The following is a 13,497-nucleotide window of genomic DNA, read 5'->3' on the forward strand; positions in this document are numbered from 1 at the left end:
CTGAGTTGGATGATCAGCCATGATCATAATAAATGGCGGTGCAGGCTCGAAGGGCCGAATGGCCTACTCCTGCACCTATTTTCTATGTTTCTATATAGCTGTAACATTACCTCTCGGCTCCTAAATTCAATTCTACGATTGATGAAGGACAATACACCGTATGTCTTCTTAACCTCTCCAAATATTTCATGTTCAGGTTCTTTATGCTGGGTTGGAGCAGCCATTCAGGTGTAATCACATTTAAGGTGAAACAACTTACTTACTCAATCACCCCGGGGCATAGGCCACTGGCGGTAGCTCACCACAGCCCTGTCCTGGGCCAGTCTTTCCCACTGATTCCAGCTGTAGTCCATCTTCCAGGGAAAGATCCTTCCTCTTCTAGTCATGAGGTCTCTGGAGCTTCTGTTGGCATTTCTGTAGCACAAGGTGACTGAAGAATGTACTGTATAATAAATACTGTAAATTCAAATCACCAAAATGTACAATTCCAGGCTTGCTGGATGCCGGAGGCCAGAGAAAACAGAACATCTTAGAGTTAGAGGACCATCTGTGTGTGGGTGTTGGGAGAAAAGGGAGGGGTAGAGACACTACTCGAGGTGTGTTGTTTGTTCATGCAAACGAACTTCATGCATTTCACTGCCTGTTTTGATGTACGTGATAAATATACTAGAATCGTCAGCAATATAAGTGTTCAGACTGTTGTTTAGAGTATTGTGGATATAGAGTTGCTGAGATAGTGAGGGTTCTTGTATTAATTGCCAAGCCCCTTACACATCTCAGACATGAAGATGGAGCTTGTAATGTGACATCTTATTCAAAACTGATGCCCTATCCAAGCTGTTGAATGAGTGAGGACAAGGACCGACTTTTCTCCAGATATGTGCTTCTCACCACCACACTGCGATGAGAGGTTCACAATGGCAGCCACACTTCATTACAGTTCTGCTTGTTTTTAAAGCTCGCAATGGACTGGACCGGAGTGCATCACAGTATCACTTTCGTTTTATAATCCTGCTTGAGCTCTCAGGTCTTCTGTCGGTCTCTTAAACATAAGGAATCTCCCTCAAAAGAAAATTGGCAGGTCAGTTTTTTTTTTAGAATGACACTCCTAAACTATGGAACTCAGTACCTAAATCTAAGACTCAGTTACACTTTTAAACACATACTTAGAAACTATTTATTTAATGTTGGTTTTAACTAACATCTTTTTGTCTTTTATTCTTATGTTTGGACTTTTTTTTTAAAATAGGCATCCGTTAGTCTCGTGAGACCATGGATCTGTGCCTGGAAAGTCTTCAGGGCGCAGGCCTGGGCAAGGTTGTATGGAAGACCAGCAGTTGCCCATGCTGCAAGTCTCCCCTCTCCACGACACCGATGTTGTCCAAGGGAAGGGCACTAGGGCCGATACAGTTTGGCACCGGTGTCGTCGCAGAGCAATGTGTGGTTAAGTGCCTTGCTCAAGGACACAACACACTGCCTCAGCCAAGGCTCGAACTAGCGACCTTCAGATCACCAGACGAACACCTTAACCAATTGGACTTTATCCCATTGTAAAGCACTTTGAACTACATTGTCTGCAATGAAAAGAGCCCTGTAGATAAGTTATTATTTTCTTCACCAGGTGCTATAGGTTACAAATCACATCAGAACATTCCTCAGAGATCCAACATTACAATTTTAATATAATAGAAAATTTATACAAAATAGTATTTCATGTGTTCATGACTTTCTAGACAAGATTGTAACATTCACTTGGATATCCTCCATTGCCATGATAGAATGCACAGATACCTCCATTAGACCACAGGAGCAGAAGGTGTAGAGAACATCCCATCAATGGTCCCAGACACTTGGTCAGTTTTACTACAGGAAGCTCAGTCTTACTTATGCAATGTGCATTTGTAATCCTCCCCCTCCAAACCACGACCCAGTCATGGGCTGCTGTAAACTTGTCAGGCAGTGTTGGACTTCAGCTGAAGAGGATGGAAAAAGGCTACAAATATCTTACTAATAATGTCTATAGCAACTTTCACTCAAGATCCCTGCGCCATAGGGCAGTGTTAATATCTTAACCAAAAAAAGTTAATAGAACCTTATAGACCTAATCCTTAAAGCAACATTAAATACTAAAGATCAAAATTTCTAAAAGTTATTTCTAGTTAACGTAGTACCAAGGTCAGAAATATTGTTTTAGAAATTCAGTGAGGTATTATTGTCCATTACACTGCACATTTCTAATATACATAGCTGGTCTTTGCAATATTCAACCTTTATTCCTGAGGGAGGAGAAGGAAAGTTTCATGTTCTCAGAATATGCTTTGTAACAATATTAACAGTGTGCACAGGAGCCATCAGATTTAAACCCCGTGTCTTGCAGCACTTAGTATTCCGGCTCCAAAAATCACTAAAATTCTAAATCTATAGGACAGGTGCAAGTCTCACCCCACGAGTCAGTAAATCAGTCAAGATATTCCAAAGAAAATTAGCTCATTGTAAACGTTCAGAAGTTTCCTTGACGAAATCAACTCAGAAAGGTCCACCTTTACACCTGGTTACACGACAGTGGCAGGTCTCACTGCAGAAGGTGCAGATATCCCTTCACTCGGTGTTGCTTGCCTATGGGCTACAGGAGCAGAGGGGTTTGTTCACCTCTAGGTGGTGGCTTGACGAAGATCTGCTTGAAAGCAGTCAGTTTATTCCGTAGCCGATCTTTCAGCGGAGGGATGTGATGACTGGGGTCCAAGACATTCGTTTTGCGGCGTTCCTGTTTACACTTCCAGGTTTGATACGGATGTGGCGGGAAAACCGGCTGGTCTTTCTCACGTACGAACTGGAAGACCATTCCGCTCGCCAACAAGACCACCCACACTGACAGCAAGATGTAATCTGCGTGAAGAAGCAAGCACAAGTTCATCCGAGAGCAAGGCCTCCTGTTCAAAGTAAATTTACAGAGCACCTATATTGTATGTCAACATTCCTCCGCCCAGGGCAGAAATGGTTAATACAAGGCGTAATTTTAAGGTGATGGAAGAAAGTATGGGGGGGGGGGGGAAGAAGAGGAGGAATGTCAGAAGTAGGTACCTCCACCCCTCCACACAGTGGAGGGTGTGTGGGATACCCTGCCAGGGTTGATGGTAGAGGCAGATACATTAGGGACAGTTAAGCAACTGACATAGGCACATGGATGACATATATAAAAAAATAGACGGCTACGTAAGAGGGAAGGGAGGATGTTAGAGTAGGTTAAAAACTCAGCACAACATCATGGGCCTGTACTGTGCTGTGAACATGCAATTTTTGCTCCATCACAATTTAATGTAATTTGCTTAAAAATCCTAGTGTTTCAATTAAGATCCTTTAATTCAGAGGGACTGTCTGACCCAAACCAAGCTTAGTTCTCTCCTCTTCCTCCATAGATCTTTAATTAGATTCTGCTCCTGGTCTTCAATGTTCCTTGTGCAGTTCACCAACATTCAGCAGAGTTCTTCCTGCACCTTCAAAGACACTGCAGCAAACTCTGGTGAAATTCCTCTTCTCCACCGGCACTCAGACCATGGGTGAACACTTCCTCCAGCACAGGGAAGTATTGCCACAACCTGTGATGGAGCTCACGTACAGTTTGAAGGATCACTGCACAGTACTCCAACCTGGAGGATGTAACAAACAAATCCACTAAGGATTTCCAGACTTTCAAAGACATCTCCCAACTATCTGGTTTGGGGTGGGGGGGGGGCGGGGGGCACAAGTGATCCTGCAGATGCTGGAAATCTGGTTCAACATTCAACATGAAATGCTGGAAGAACTCAGGTCAAGCAGCGTCTATGAAGGCAAATGAACAGTCAACATTTCAGTCCGAGACCCTTCGCCAGGACTGGAAAGGAAGGGGTCCCAAAATGTTTCCTCTTCATTTCCCTGCACAGATGTCGCCCGACTGAGTTCCTCCAGGATGCCATGCTGCCAGTTCATCATCCAGTGTCTGCTAAAGATCCCCCACAACACAGTCCAAATTAGATCTGTTTTCTGCCAAGCTGAGAATCAACACTTCACCTACGAATCTGCTGGGTCATCTATTGTATTCAGTGCTCCTGATGTGGCCTCCTCTACATCGGTGAGACCCATCGTAAAGCTGCTTCGTCAAGCACCTCCACTCGAAAAGCAGAACTTGTTGGTGGACAAACATTTTAAATCCCATTCTCATTTCAACCTGTTGGTCCATGGCCTCCTCTTATGCCACGAGGCCACCTTCCGGGTGGAGGAGCAACACTTTATATTCCATCTTGTCAGCCTCCAAACTGATGGCATGAACATCGATTTCCCCTTCCGGTTAAAAAAAATCCTTCCCCGCTCTGGCATTTTCCCTCTCCTCACCTGCCCATCACCTCCTCCTTCCTGTTCTCCTATGGTCCACTCTCCTCTCCTGTCAGAACTCCTACCTCTCCAGCCTTTCACCTTTCCTACCCACCTGGTTTCACCCATCATCTTCTGGCTAGCCTCCTTCCCCTCCCCCCATCTTCTTTATTCTGATGTCTTCCCCATTCCTTTTCAGTCCTGATGTGAAGGGTCTTTTCCCAAAACATTGACTGTTTATTCATTTCCATTGATGCTGCCTGACCTATCGAGTACCTCCAGCATTTTGTGCGTGTTGCTTTGGGAATCTGGCAAGTCGAATTTATGTTTACCCAAGGATCAGACAAGGCTGTTGCATGTTTCATGAAGATGGCAATAACCCGCATTGGACAGTGAACGCAAATGTGCGCTTTAGCCTTAGGTGACTCACAACTGACAGCCCACCCAAACAGCACCAAATCTCAGTCCACATTAGTCTAAGACACTGGATTACTTTGTTTGCTTCATAATGCTAGACTCCATCACTTGCCTCTTCCACCCCAGTTTTGATAAATTCAGTTATTATTAAGGTAGAACGCAAAGCTCACCTTGCATACTGCTCACAAGACAGCAGAGCAGAATCAGGCCACTCGGCCCATTGAGACTGTTCCACCATTCCATCATGGCTGATACTTCTTCCCTCTCAACCCCATTCTCCTCATAACCTTTGACCCCCTGACTAATCAAGAACCTATCAACTGCCATTTATTTATCTAGTGATACAGCGTCGCTCATCAACCCCGATCTAAATCTAACCTAATCACGCAACAATTCACACTGACCAATTAGCCGGTCTTTGGACTGTGGGAGGAAACGGGGGAAAGTCTATTCATTCCATGGGGAGGACAGATAAACTGCTTACAGAGAATGCTGGGACTGAACTCTGAACCCTGATGCTCTGAGCTGTAACATGGTCACGCTAACTGTATGCTACCATGACACCTCCTTTTCTGGTGTGCAGAGATGTAACAGAACAGAAAAATGTATCCAGTAAATTTAAATAGACCCAATGACTTGACCTCCACAGCTCAACAAATTCCACAGATTCACCACCTCTGACTAAAGAAATCCCTCCTCATCTCTGTTCTAAATGGACAGAACCTCTATTCCGAGGCTGTGTCCTCTGGTCCTAGACTGTCCCACTGTTGGAAACATCCTCTCCACATCCACTCTATCTAGGTTTTTCAATAGTCGATAAGTTCCTTCCCCACCTCAATCTTCTAAACTCCAGTGTATACATGACCAGAGCCATCAAATGCTCCTTATATGTTAACCCTTTCATTCATGGAATCATTCTCATGAACTTCCTCTGGACCCTGTCCAATGCCTGCATATCTTTTCTTAGGTAAGGGGCCAAAACTGTTCACAATACTCCGTGTGGTCTGACCAATGCCTTATAAAGCCTCAGCATTACATCTTTGCTTTTATATTCAGGTCTTCTCAAAATGAATGATGACATTGCATTTGACTTCCTTACCACTGACTCAACCTGAAAGTTAACCCTTACAGATCAAATTATAGTGCATCAATGTTAAACAAGGGAAAACAACAACAGATGCAGAATAAAGTATTACATTTACAGAGAAAGCACAATTCTGGTGGACAATAAGGTGCAAGATCATGATGATGTAGATTGAGAGTCAATTGTCCCCTTGCTACGAAACCATTCAACAGTCTGATAACAGTGGGGTAGAATTTGTCCTCGAGCCTGGTGGGATGTGCTTTCAGGCTTCTGTATCATCTGCCCAGTAGGAGAGGGGAGAAGAGAAATTGGGGTCTTTGATTGTACTGGCTGCTTTACGGAGGCAGCTAGCAGCCCAGGGAGGTGGTGGGGGTAGGGCAAAGGCTGGTTTCCATGATGTGTCCAGCTATGTCCATAACTCTGCCGTTTCTTGTGGTCACGTGCAGAGTCACTGCCATTCCAACACGTGATGCAACCGGACAAGATGGTTTGTATGTTGCATCAATAAAAATTAGCAAGTTTTGGAGGGGACCAGACGGATTTCCCCTTTCCCCACTTCACCTCCACAAATACCTCGAATCAAATGTCCCACAGTTCCACCTGAGTGAATCAGTCATCGCCCCAGCTGAGAGGGTAGAGTGGAACTGCAACCCCCCCCCAACACAGCTGACAGGGGGTGGAGTGTAACCCCCCCCAACAGCTGATGGGGTAGAGTGCAAGCCATTCCCCATTTCCCCCCCCACATTGACAGAGGGTGGAGTGCAACTGACTGCTTCCCACCTTCCCACAGCTGACAGGGTCGGAGTGCAGCCATGCCTCCCCTCCTCCCTCACCCCCAGCTGAAAGGGGTGGAATACATTTTAAAGATTTGACAATTTCAGCAAAATAAAAATATTAAGCATAACTGTACTGTGGCAGATTACCAAATGAAGCCTCATTCATGAAATGGTGGGGGGGCAAGGGTCACTGTGGATGTCCTCTTTACCCCCCACCCTGCAATCACGTTCATCCCTCACGACTTCGGTGCAATGATTTCACTGGGAGCACACCTCGCACAACCTCTCATTGTGGGAAGTGTTTTGGGACAATCAGGGAAAGCTCAGAAAGTAGAGATGTTGGTGAGAAGTTCTAGACCTTGCACATCTATGCTCACATCATTCTATAGGTGTGCTGTGTTGAGCATCCCAATAGGCTGCATCACTTCATGGTACAGAAACCACACTGCAGTGAACAGTAAGGCTCTACATCTGGTGGTCAAATCCCCCCAACACATCACCGGCATCAGCCTACCCGCCAAGGACCTATCTGTACAGAAATATACCAATCATGAAGGAACCTACCCACCTGCTCATGGACTGTATTTCACTCCCATCAGGGAGGAGCCTTTGTAGATCCACACCAGGGACACCAGACTCAAAAACAGTTACTTTCCCCGAGCAGTAAGGCTGATCAACCCCTCTACCCACCCCTCCACACCCCCAACACCACTACTTCATCATTTCCTGTCAGAGTACAGACACCCCTGTGCCTTGTGCCACTTTATGGACATACAATTAATGTACATAAGCTATCTTATTTATACAATACATTCTATTTTTTATTTTTATTTTATCTTGGTGTGTTATTTTTGTTCTGCATCGGATCCACAGTAACAATTATCTTGTTCTCCTTTACACTTGTGTACTGGAAATGACATTAAGCAATCTTGTCTCTTACCATTCAGCTGGAAGGGCACATTCGTGAAGGCAGCTTTGAAGTCATCATCCAGTGCGTGCTTGAGAACATTTAATGCGATGTAGGCAAGGCTGGTGAACACAAAGGCATGGATCGCGAGGATGACTGTGTAGGAGCCAATCAATCCACAGGCTGTTATATTCAACTGAAAAATATTCACAATTCAGTCAGCATGAAAACGCCAGCTCAATTCTTGCTCAGTTTAAAACACAAAGTGTATGGTATACACTCAGTGGCCACTTTATTAGGTACACCTGCTCATTTATGCAAATATCTAATCAGCCAATCATATAGCAGCAACCCAATGCATAAAAGCATGCAGACATGGTCAATTCAGTTGTTGTTTAGACCAAACATCAGAATGGAGAACAAATGCGATCTGAGTGACTTTGATCATGGAATGATTGTTGGTGCCAGATTGGGTAGTTTGAGGATCACAGAAACTGCTGATCTGGGATTTCCATGCACAATTCTCTGGAGTTTACAAAGAATGGTGTAAGAAACAAACAAAAAAAATCCAATGGGTGGTTTGCCTGTGGGCAAAACTTCCTTGTTAATGGGAGAGGTCAGAGGAGAATGGCATGACAGTAACTCAAATAACCATGTGTTACAGCATTGGTGTGCAGAAGAGCATCTCTGAACACACATCGAACCTCGAAGTAGATGGGCTACAGCAGCAGAAACCCATGAACATACACACATTGTGAAGCAAAAGCTAATACAGAAAGCAAGAGCAAGCAAAGCAGCCATTGTCTAAGTGGATAGAGTCGGGGTGGTGATCCTGAGGCTTCTGTGAATAGAGGCTTCAATCAGAGAAGGAAAATGCCTGAATATAAAGATGGTGGGGTGGAGGGGGAGGAAGATAGCTGGTGATAGGTGAAGCCAGGTGAGTGGGAAAGATGAGGGCTGGAGAGGAAGGGATCGGATAGGAGAGGAGAGTGGACCATGGGAGAAAGGGAAGGAGGTGGGGGACTCAAGGGAAAGCAATAAGCAGGCGAGAAGTGTAAGAGATCAGAGTGGGGAAGGAAGAAGGGAGGGAAAAATGTTTTTACCAGAAGGAGAAATTGGTATTCATGACATCAGATTGGAGGCTATCCAGAGGAAATATTAAAGTGTTGCTCCTCCATCTAGGCACAACAACATGGACCGACACGTCGGAATGGGAATGGGAATGGGAATGGGAACTAAAATGTTGGGCCACTGGGAAGCTCTACTTTAGGCAGATGGAGTGGAGGTACTCGAAGCAATCCTTCAATTTACGATGGGCCTCACCAATGTAAAGGAAGCCACATCAAGAGCACCGGACACAATAGAGGACCCTAGCAGATTTGCAGGTGCAGCATTCAGGGCCCAGAATGGAAGTGAGGGAGGAGGTGTAGCACTTTGGCTGCTTTAAGGAAGAAGTGCCGGGGGAGGGACAAATGGACGGAATCACAGGGATCCCTGTGAAAGTATGGCAGGGGGAGGAGGAGAGGAGGTAAAGATATGTTTGGTGGTAGGGTCCTGTTGAAGATGAAAGTTGCAGAGACTGATGTGTTGGATGTGGAAAGACAAGAGGAACTCTATCATGTTTAACACAGTTAGAAGATGGGGTGAGCACAGATGTCTGGAAAATGGAGATGTGGGTGAGGACAGCATCAATGATCTGCAGAGAAGGGAAACCCTGTTCTTTGAAGGGGGAGATCTGATGTTCTGGAAAGGAAAGTCTCTTTCTGAGAATAGATGCGGCAGAGACAAAGGAACTGAGAAAAGGAGACAGGGTGTGAAGAGGTATAGTCAAGGTAACCATGGGAATTGGTAGTTTATAGAAGATGTTGTTAGAGTTTGTCTCCAGAGAGGGAGAAAAGGGTAGAGAGGTCTCCAACGTTGACCAAGTTACTTTAAGGGCAGGGAGGAATCTAGAGGCAAAGTTGATGAAATTGATGAGCTCAGCATGGGTGCAGAATGCAGTGCCAAAACAGCTGTCATTACATTAATATCAACTTCGTTAAACAATGATTGAAATGTCTGGAGGAACTCACGGCTCGTGGACAACTGAAGGACACCAGAGGTACAAGTAAAGCCAAACATGTAAACGACACCCAGAAGACAAAATCATCCTGGAAGACTTCAATGTTTCCTGAGAAGTGGAGAAGTTAAATTCATCAACACCTAACTCATTTATGTGCTCCAATTTGACAACATTTTATTAAAAATAATTGTAGGAAATTTTATGGGATTTCTTCACACTTTATTATCCACGAACCTTACTGGGACACTGCCTCCTGTCTCATCACTAGTCATGGCCCCAGACAGTCCCTCCGGGTGAGGTGACACTTTATCTGGGAGTCTGCCGAGTTCTGGTGTGGCCTCTTCTATGTGGTGAGCCCCAGATATAGATTGAACACCTTCACTCCATCTGCCACAAAATGTAGGATCTCTCTGCACAAACACCTACTACTGTAACTTCTAGTGATTTCCCTCCCCCCTGGCCTTTTCTTTTTCTATTTCTCAACCTCTGACTCTTTTCCTCACCTGCCTATCACTTCCCTCTGGTCTCCTTCCTCCTTCCCTTTCTCCCATGGTCCACTCTCCTCTCCAATCTGATTCCTCCTTCAGCTCTAACTATTCCACCCATCACATCCAACCTTCTTAATGCACCCCTCCCCCACCCACCCTCTGCTCACCTGTTACCTGTAACCTTCAACCCCTCCCCCACCCACCCTCTGCTCACCTGTTACCTGTAACCTTCAACCCCTCCCCCACCCACCCTCTGCTCACCTGTTACCTGTAACCTTCAACCCCTCCCCCACCCACCCTCTGCTCACCTGTTACCTGTAACCTTCAACCCCTCCCCCACCCACCCTCTGCTCACCTGTTACCTGTAACCTTCAACCCCTCCCCCACCCACCCTCCACTCACCTGTCAGCTTCTACGCTGCCCCCTCAGGATCTCAGCTGTCAGCTACCCCTCCCTCACCCATAGATGCTGACTGATTGCTGAGTTCCTCCAGAGTTTTTGACCACAAGACACAGGAGCAGAATCAGGCCATTCAGCCCATCACATCTGCAGCCAGTCCATCATGGGTGATTTATTATCCCTCTCAAATCCATCCTCCTGCCTTCTCCTCGTAACCTTTGACGCCCTGACTAATCAAGAACACGTCAACCTTTGCTTTACATATACCCAATGGCTTGGCTCCACAGCCATCCGTGGCAATGAATTCCAGATTCACCATCTTCTGGCTAAAGAAATTCCTCCTCATCTCTGTTCTAAAGGGACATCTGTCTATTCTGCAGCTGTGCCTGCAGCCCCTAGACTCCCCACAATAGGAGACCCCCTCTCCTTGTGTGTGTCCTGCAGATACTCACCCACTGGTGTGAAGATGACCATCGAGAAGAGGAAACCGAGAACCAGGCCAACGAACAGCATGGAGAAATGAACAGATCCAAAACGCCACCAGCAAAGTACCAGCAGTGTTCCCCCAACAAGGCCCAGGATGGCAGTCAGACTCAGCATCACTGGGTGAAACCAGAGGAGCATTCATGAACACCACACCAACAGGAAAAAATGTACAACCTGTGATACACTTATAAACCACATGAGGGTGTATGGGGTGTCCAGGGAGGGGTAGCACCACAGGTGAAGGGGCTTGTCATGTCCATTCTGAGGTAGCTCACTTAGGGCCCCACTAGATCCTCAACTCTCATCTGTGGCTTCAAGTAGCTGTTTGTACGCGACACCAGCCGTACCCCGGTACAACACTTTGATGGGTGGGCTAAACCAGGTGAGGGTAGCCAGTGGGCCACGTACCCTGGTGAGACTGGGACAGGCCTGTCCTAGCATGTGCAGTCAGCTCCAGCAAACTGGGCGGATGAGATCTACGGTGAGATCCGATGGCCAGGAAGGTGGCTCTGTGACACCACGTGGAGAGCACGGGGCATGACAAGGCACAGAAGTAATCACAATCGTCCGCTGCAACCATGGCGGACCCCAGTCTGTGACGACTACTCATACCAGTGGACCAGACTCCAGTGTCGAGAGAGTAGAACTGCCCCAGTTCTCCACTTTAAAAACACTCCTGCACAGGTCTGCTGTCAGTGGATGTGATGGACAATCTTCACCAAACTCCAGGGACAAGCAAAGCTTTGTTTGGTTAGATTTAATGGGGTGAATGCTGATGGGTTAAAAGGTCCACACAATAGTAGTTATAGACATAGTCATACTTTATTGATCCCGGGGGAAATTGGTTGATGGGCCATGATGGGCCAAGATACAAGGATCAATTCACAAATGGGAGAAAATCTGCAGATGCTGCAAATCTTAGCAACACACACAAAATGCTGGAGGAACTCAGCAGGCCAGGCAGCATCTATGGGAAAATAAATACAGTCGACGTTTCGAACTGAGTCCAGCCGAAGGGTCTCGGCCCGAAACGTCGGTGTATTTCCCCCCCCCCCCCATAGATGCTGCCTGGCCTGCTGAGTTCCTCCAGCATTTTGTGTGGGTTGCTATTAGGATCAATGACGGTTAAGTGAGGAGGGTCACAATGTTTCACAGAACATAGAATAGTACAGCACATTACAGACCCTTCGGCCCAGTGTTGTGCCGACCCTCAAACCCTGCCTCCCATATAACCCCCCCCCACCTTAAATTCCTCCATATACCTGTCTAGTAGTCTCTTAAACTTCATTAGTGTATCTGCCTCCACCACTGACTCAGGCAGTGTATTCCACACACCAACCACTCCGAGTAAAAAACCTTCCTCTAATATCCCCTTTGAACTTCCCACCCCTTACCTTAAAGCCATGTCCTCTTGTATTGAGCTGTGGTGCCCTGGGGAAGAGGCACTGGCTATCCACTCTATCTATTCCTCTCATTATCTTGTATACCTCTATCATGTCTCTTATTATCTTGTACACCTCTATCATGTCTCCTCTCATCCTCCTTCTCTCCAAAGAATAAAGCCCTAGCTCCCTTAATCTCTGATCATAATGCATACTCTCTAAACCAGACAGCATCCTGGTAAATCTCCTCTGTACTCTTTCCAATGCTTCCACATCCTTCCTATAGTGAGGCAACCAGAACTGGACACAGTACTCCAAGTGTGGCCTAACCAGAGTTTTATAGAGCTGCATCATTACATCGCGACTCTTAAACTCTCTCCCTCGACTTATGAAAGCTAACACCCCATAAGCTTTCTTAACTACCCTATCCACCTGTGAGGCAACTTTCAGGGATCTGTGGACATGTACCCCCAGATTCCTCTGCTCCTCCACACTACCAAGTATCCTGCCATTTACTTAGTACTCTGCCTTGGAGTTTGTCCTTCCAAAGTGTACCACCTCACACTTCTCCGGGTTGAACTCCATCTGCCACTTCTCAGCCCACTTCTGCATCCTGTCAATGTCTCTCTGCAATCTTCCTCCATCTTTTCCCAAGGGTGGGGGAAAATCAAGAATTAGAGACCATGGATTTAAGGCGAGGGGAAGGATTTAATAGGAACTTGAGGAGCGACTGGTTTTTAGAAAATGAGCATGGCGTCTATGTAGAATGAGTCACTGAGGGTGGTGGTAGAGGCAGATACATTAGGGACATTTCAAAGACTCTTAGATAGGCACATGGATGATAGAAAAATGGAGGGCTATGTGGGAGGAAAGGGTTAGATTGATCTTGGAGTAGTTAAAAGGTCAGCACAAAATCATGGGCCAAATAGCTTGTACTGTGCTGTAATGTTCTATGTTCTACTTTGGATTGAAAACAGGAGGTCTTATTTAACCTGTGGATGCTACAGGGTGAGGGAAATGGTCAAGGTTATGGAGCAGAAGTAAAAAAGACTGAGATGTTGACCAGCTTGCAAGGTTCATTAACAAGTTCAAGTTTATTTTCATCTGACTATACATTATATACAACCAAACGAAAGGACGTCCTCTGCA

General features: G+C 46.0%; 1 protein-coding gene across 2 annotated transcripts in view; it reads right to left on the reverse strand.

Annotated features, from left to right (window-relative positions):
- Window positions 1-1,669: 1,669 nt before the first annotated feature.
- Window positions 1,670-13,497, reverse strand: part of tm7sf3 (transmembrane 7 superfamily member 3) — a 59,221-nt gene continuing 47,393 nt past the window's right edge. For both annotated transcript variants that reach the window (XM_063057614.1, XM_063057613.1), the window contains 4 exons: window positions 10,933-11,082; window positions 9,604-9,701; window positions 7,565-7,727; window positions 1,670-2,886 (listed from right to left, as the gene is read on the reverse strand). In XM_063057614.1, the coding sequence (XP_062913684.1) occupies window positions 2,624-2,886; window positions 7,565-7,727; window positions 9,604-9,701; window positions 10,933-11,082 (674 nt within the window). In that variant the 3' untranslated portion in view covers window positions 1,670-2,623. The remainder of the gene's footprint in view (window positions 2,887-7,564; window positions 7,728-9,603; window positions 9,702-10,932; window positions 11,083-13,497) is intronic.

This window comes from Mobula hypostoma, chromosome 9 (genome assembly GCF_963921235.1).
Source record: "Mobula hypostoma chromosome 9, sMobHyp1.1, whole genome shotgun sequence".
In the NCBI taxonomy this organism is placed as follows: Eukaryota; Metazoa; Chordata; class Chondrichthyes; order Myliobatiformes; family Myliobatidae; genus Mobula; species Mobula hypostoma.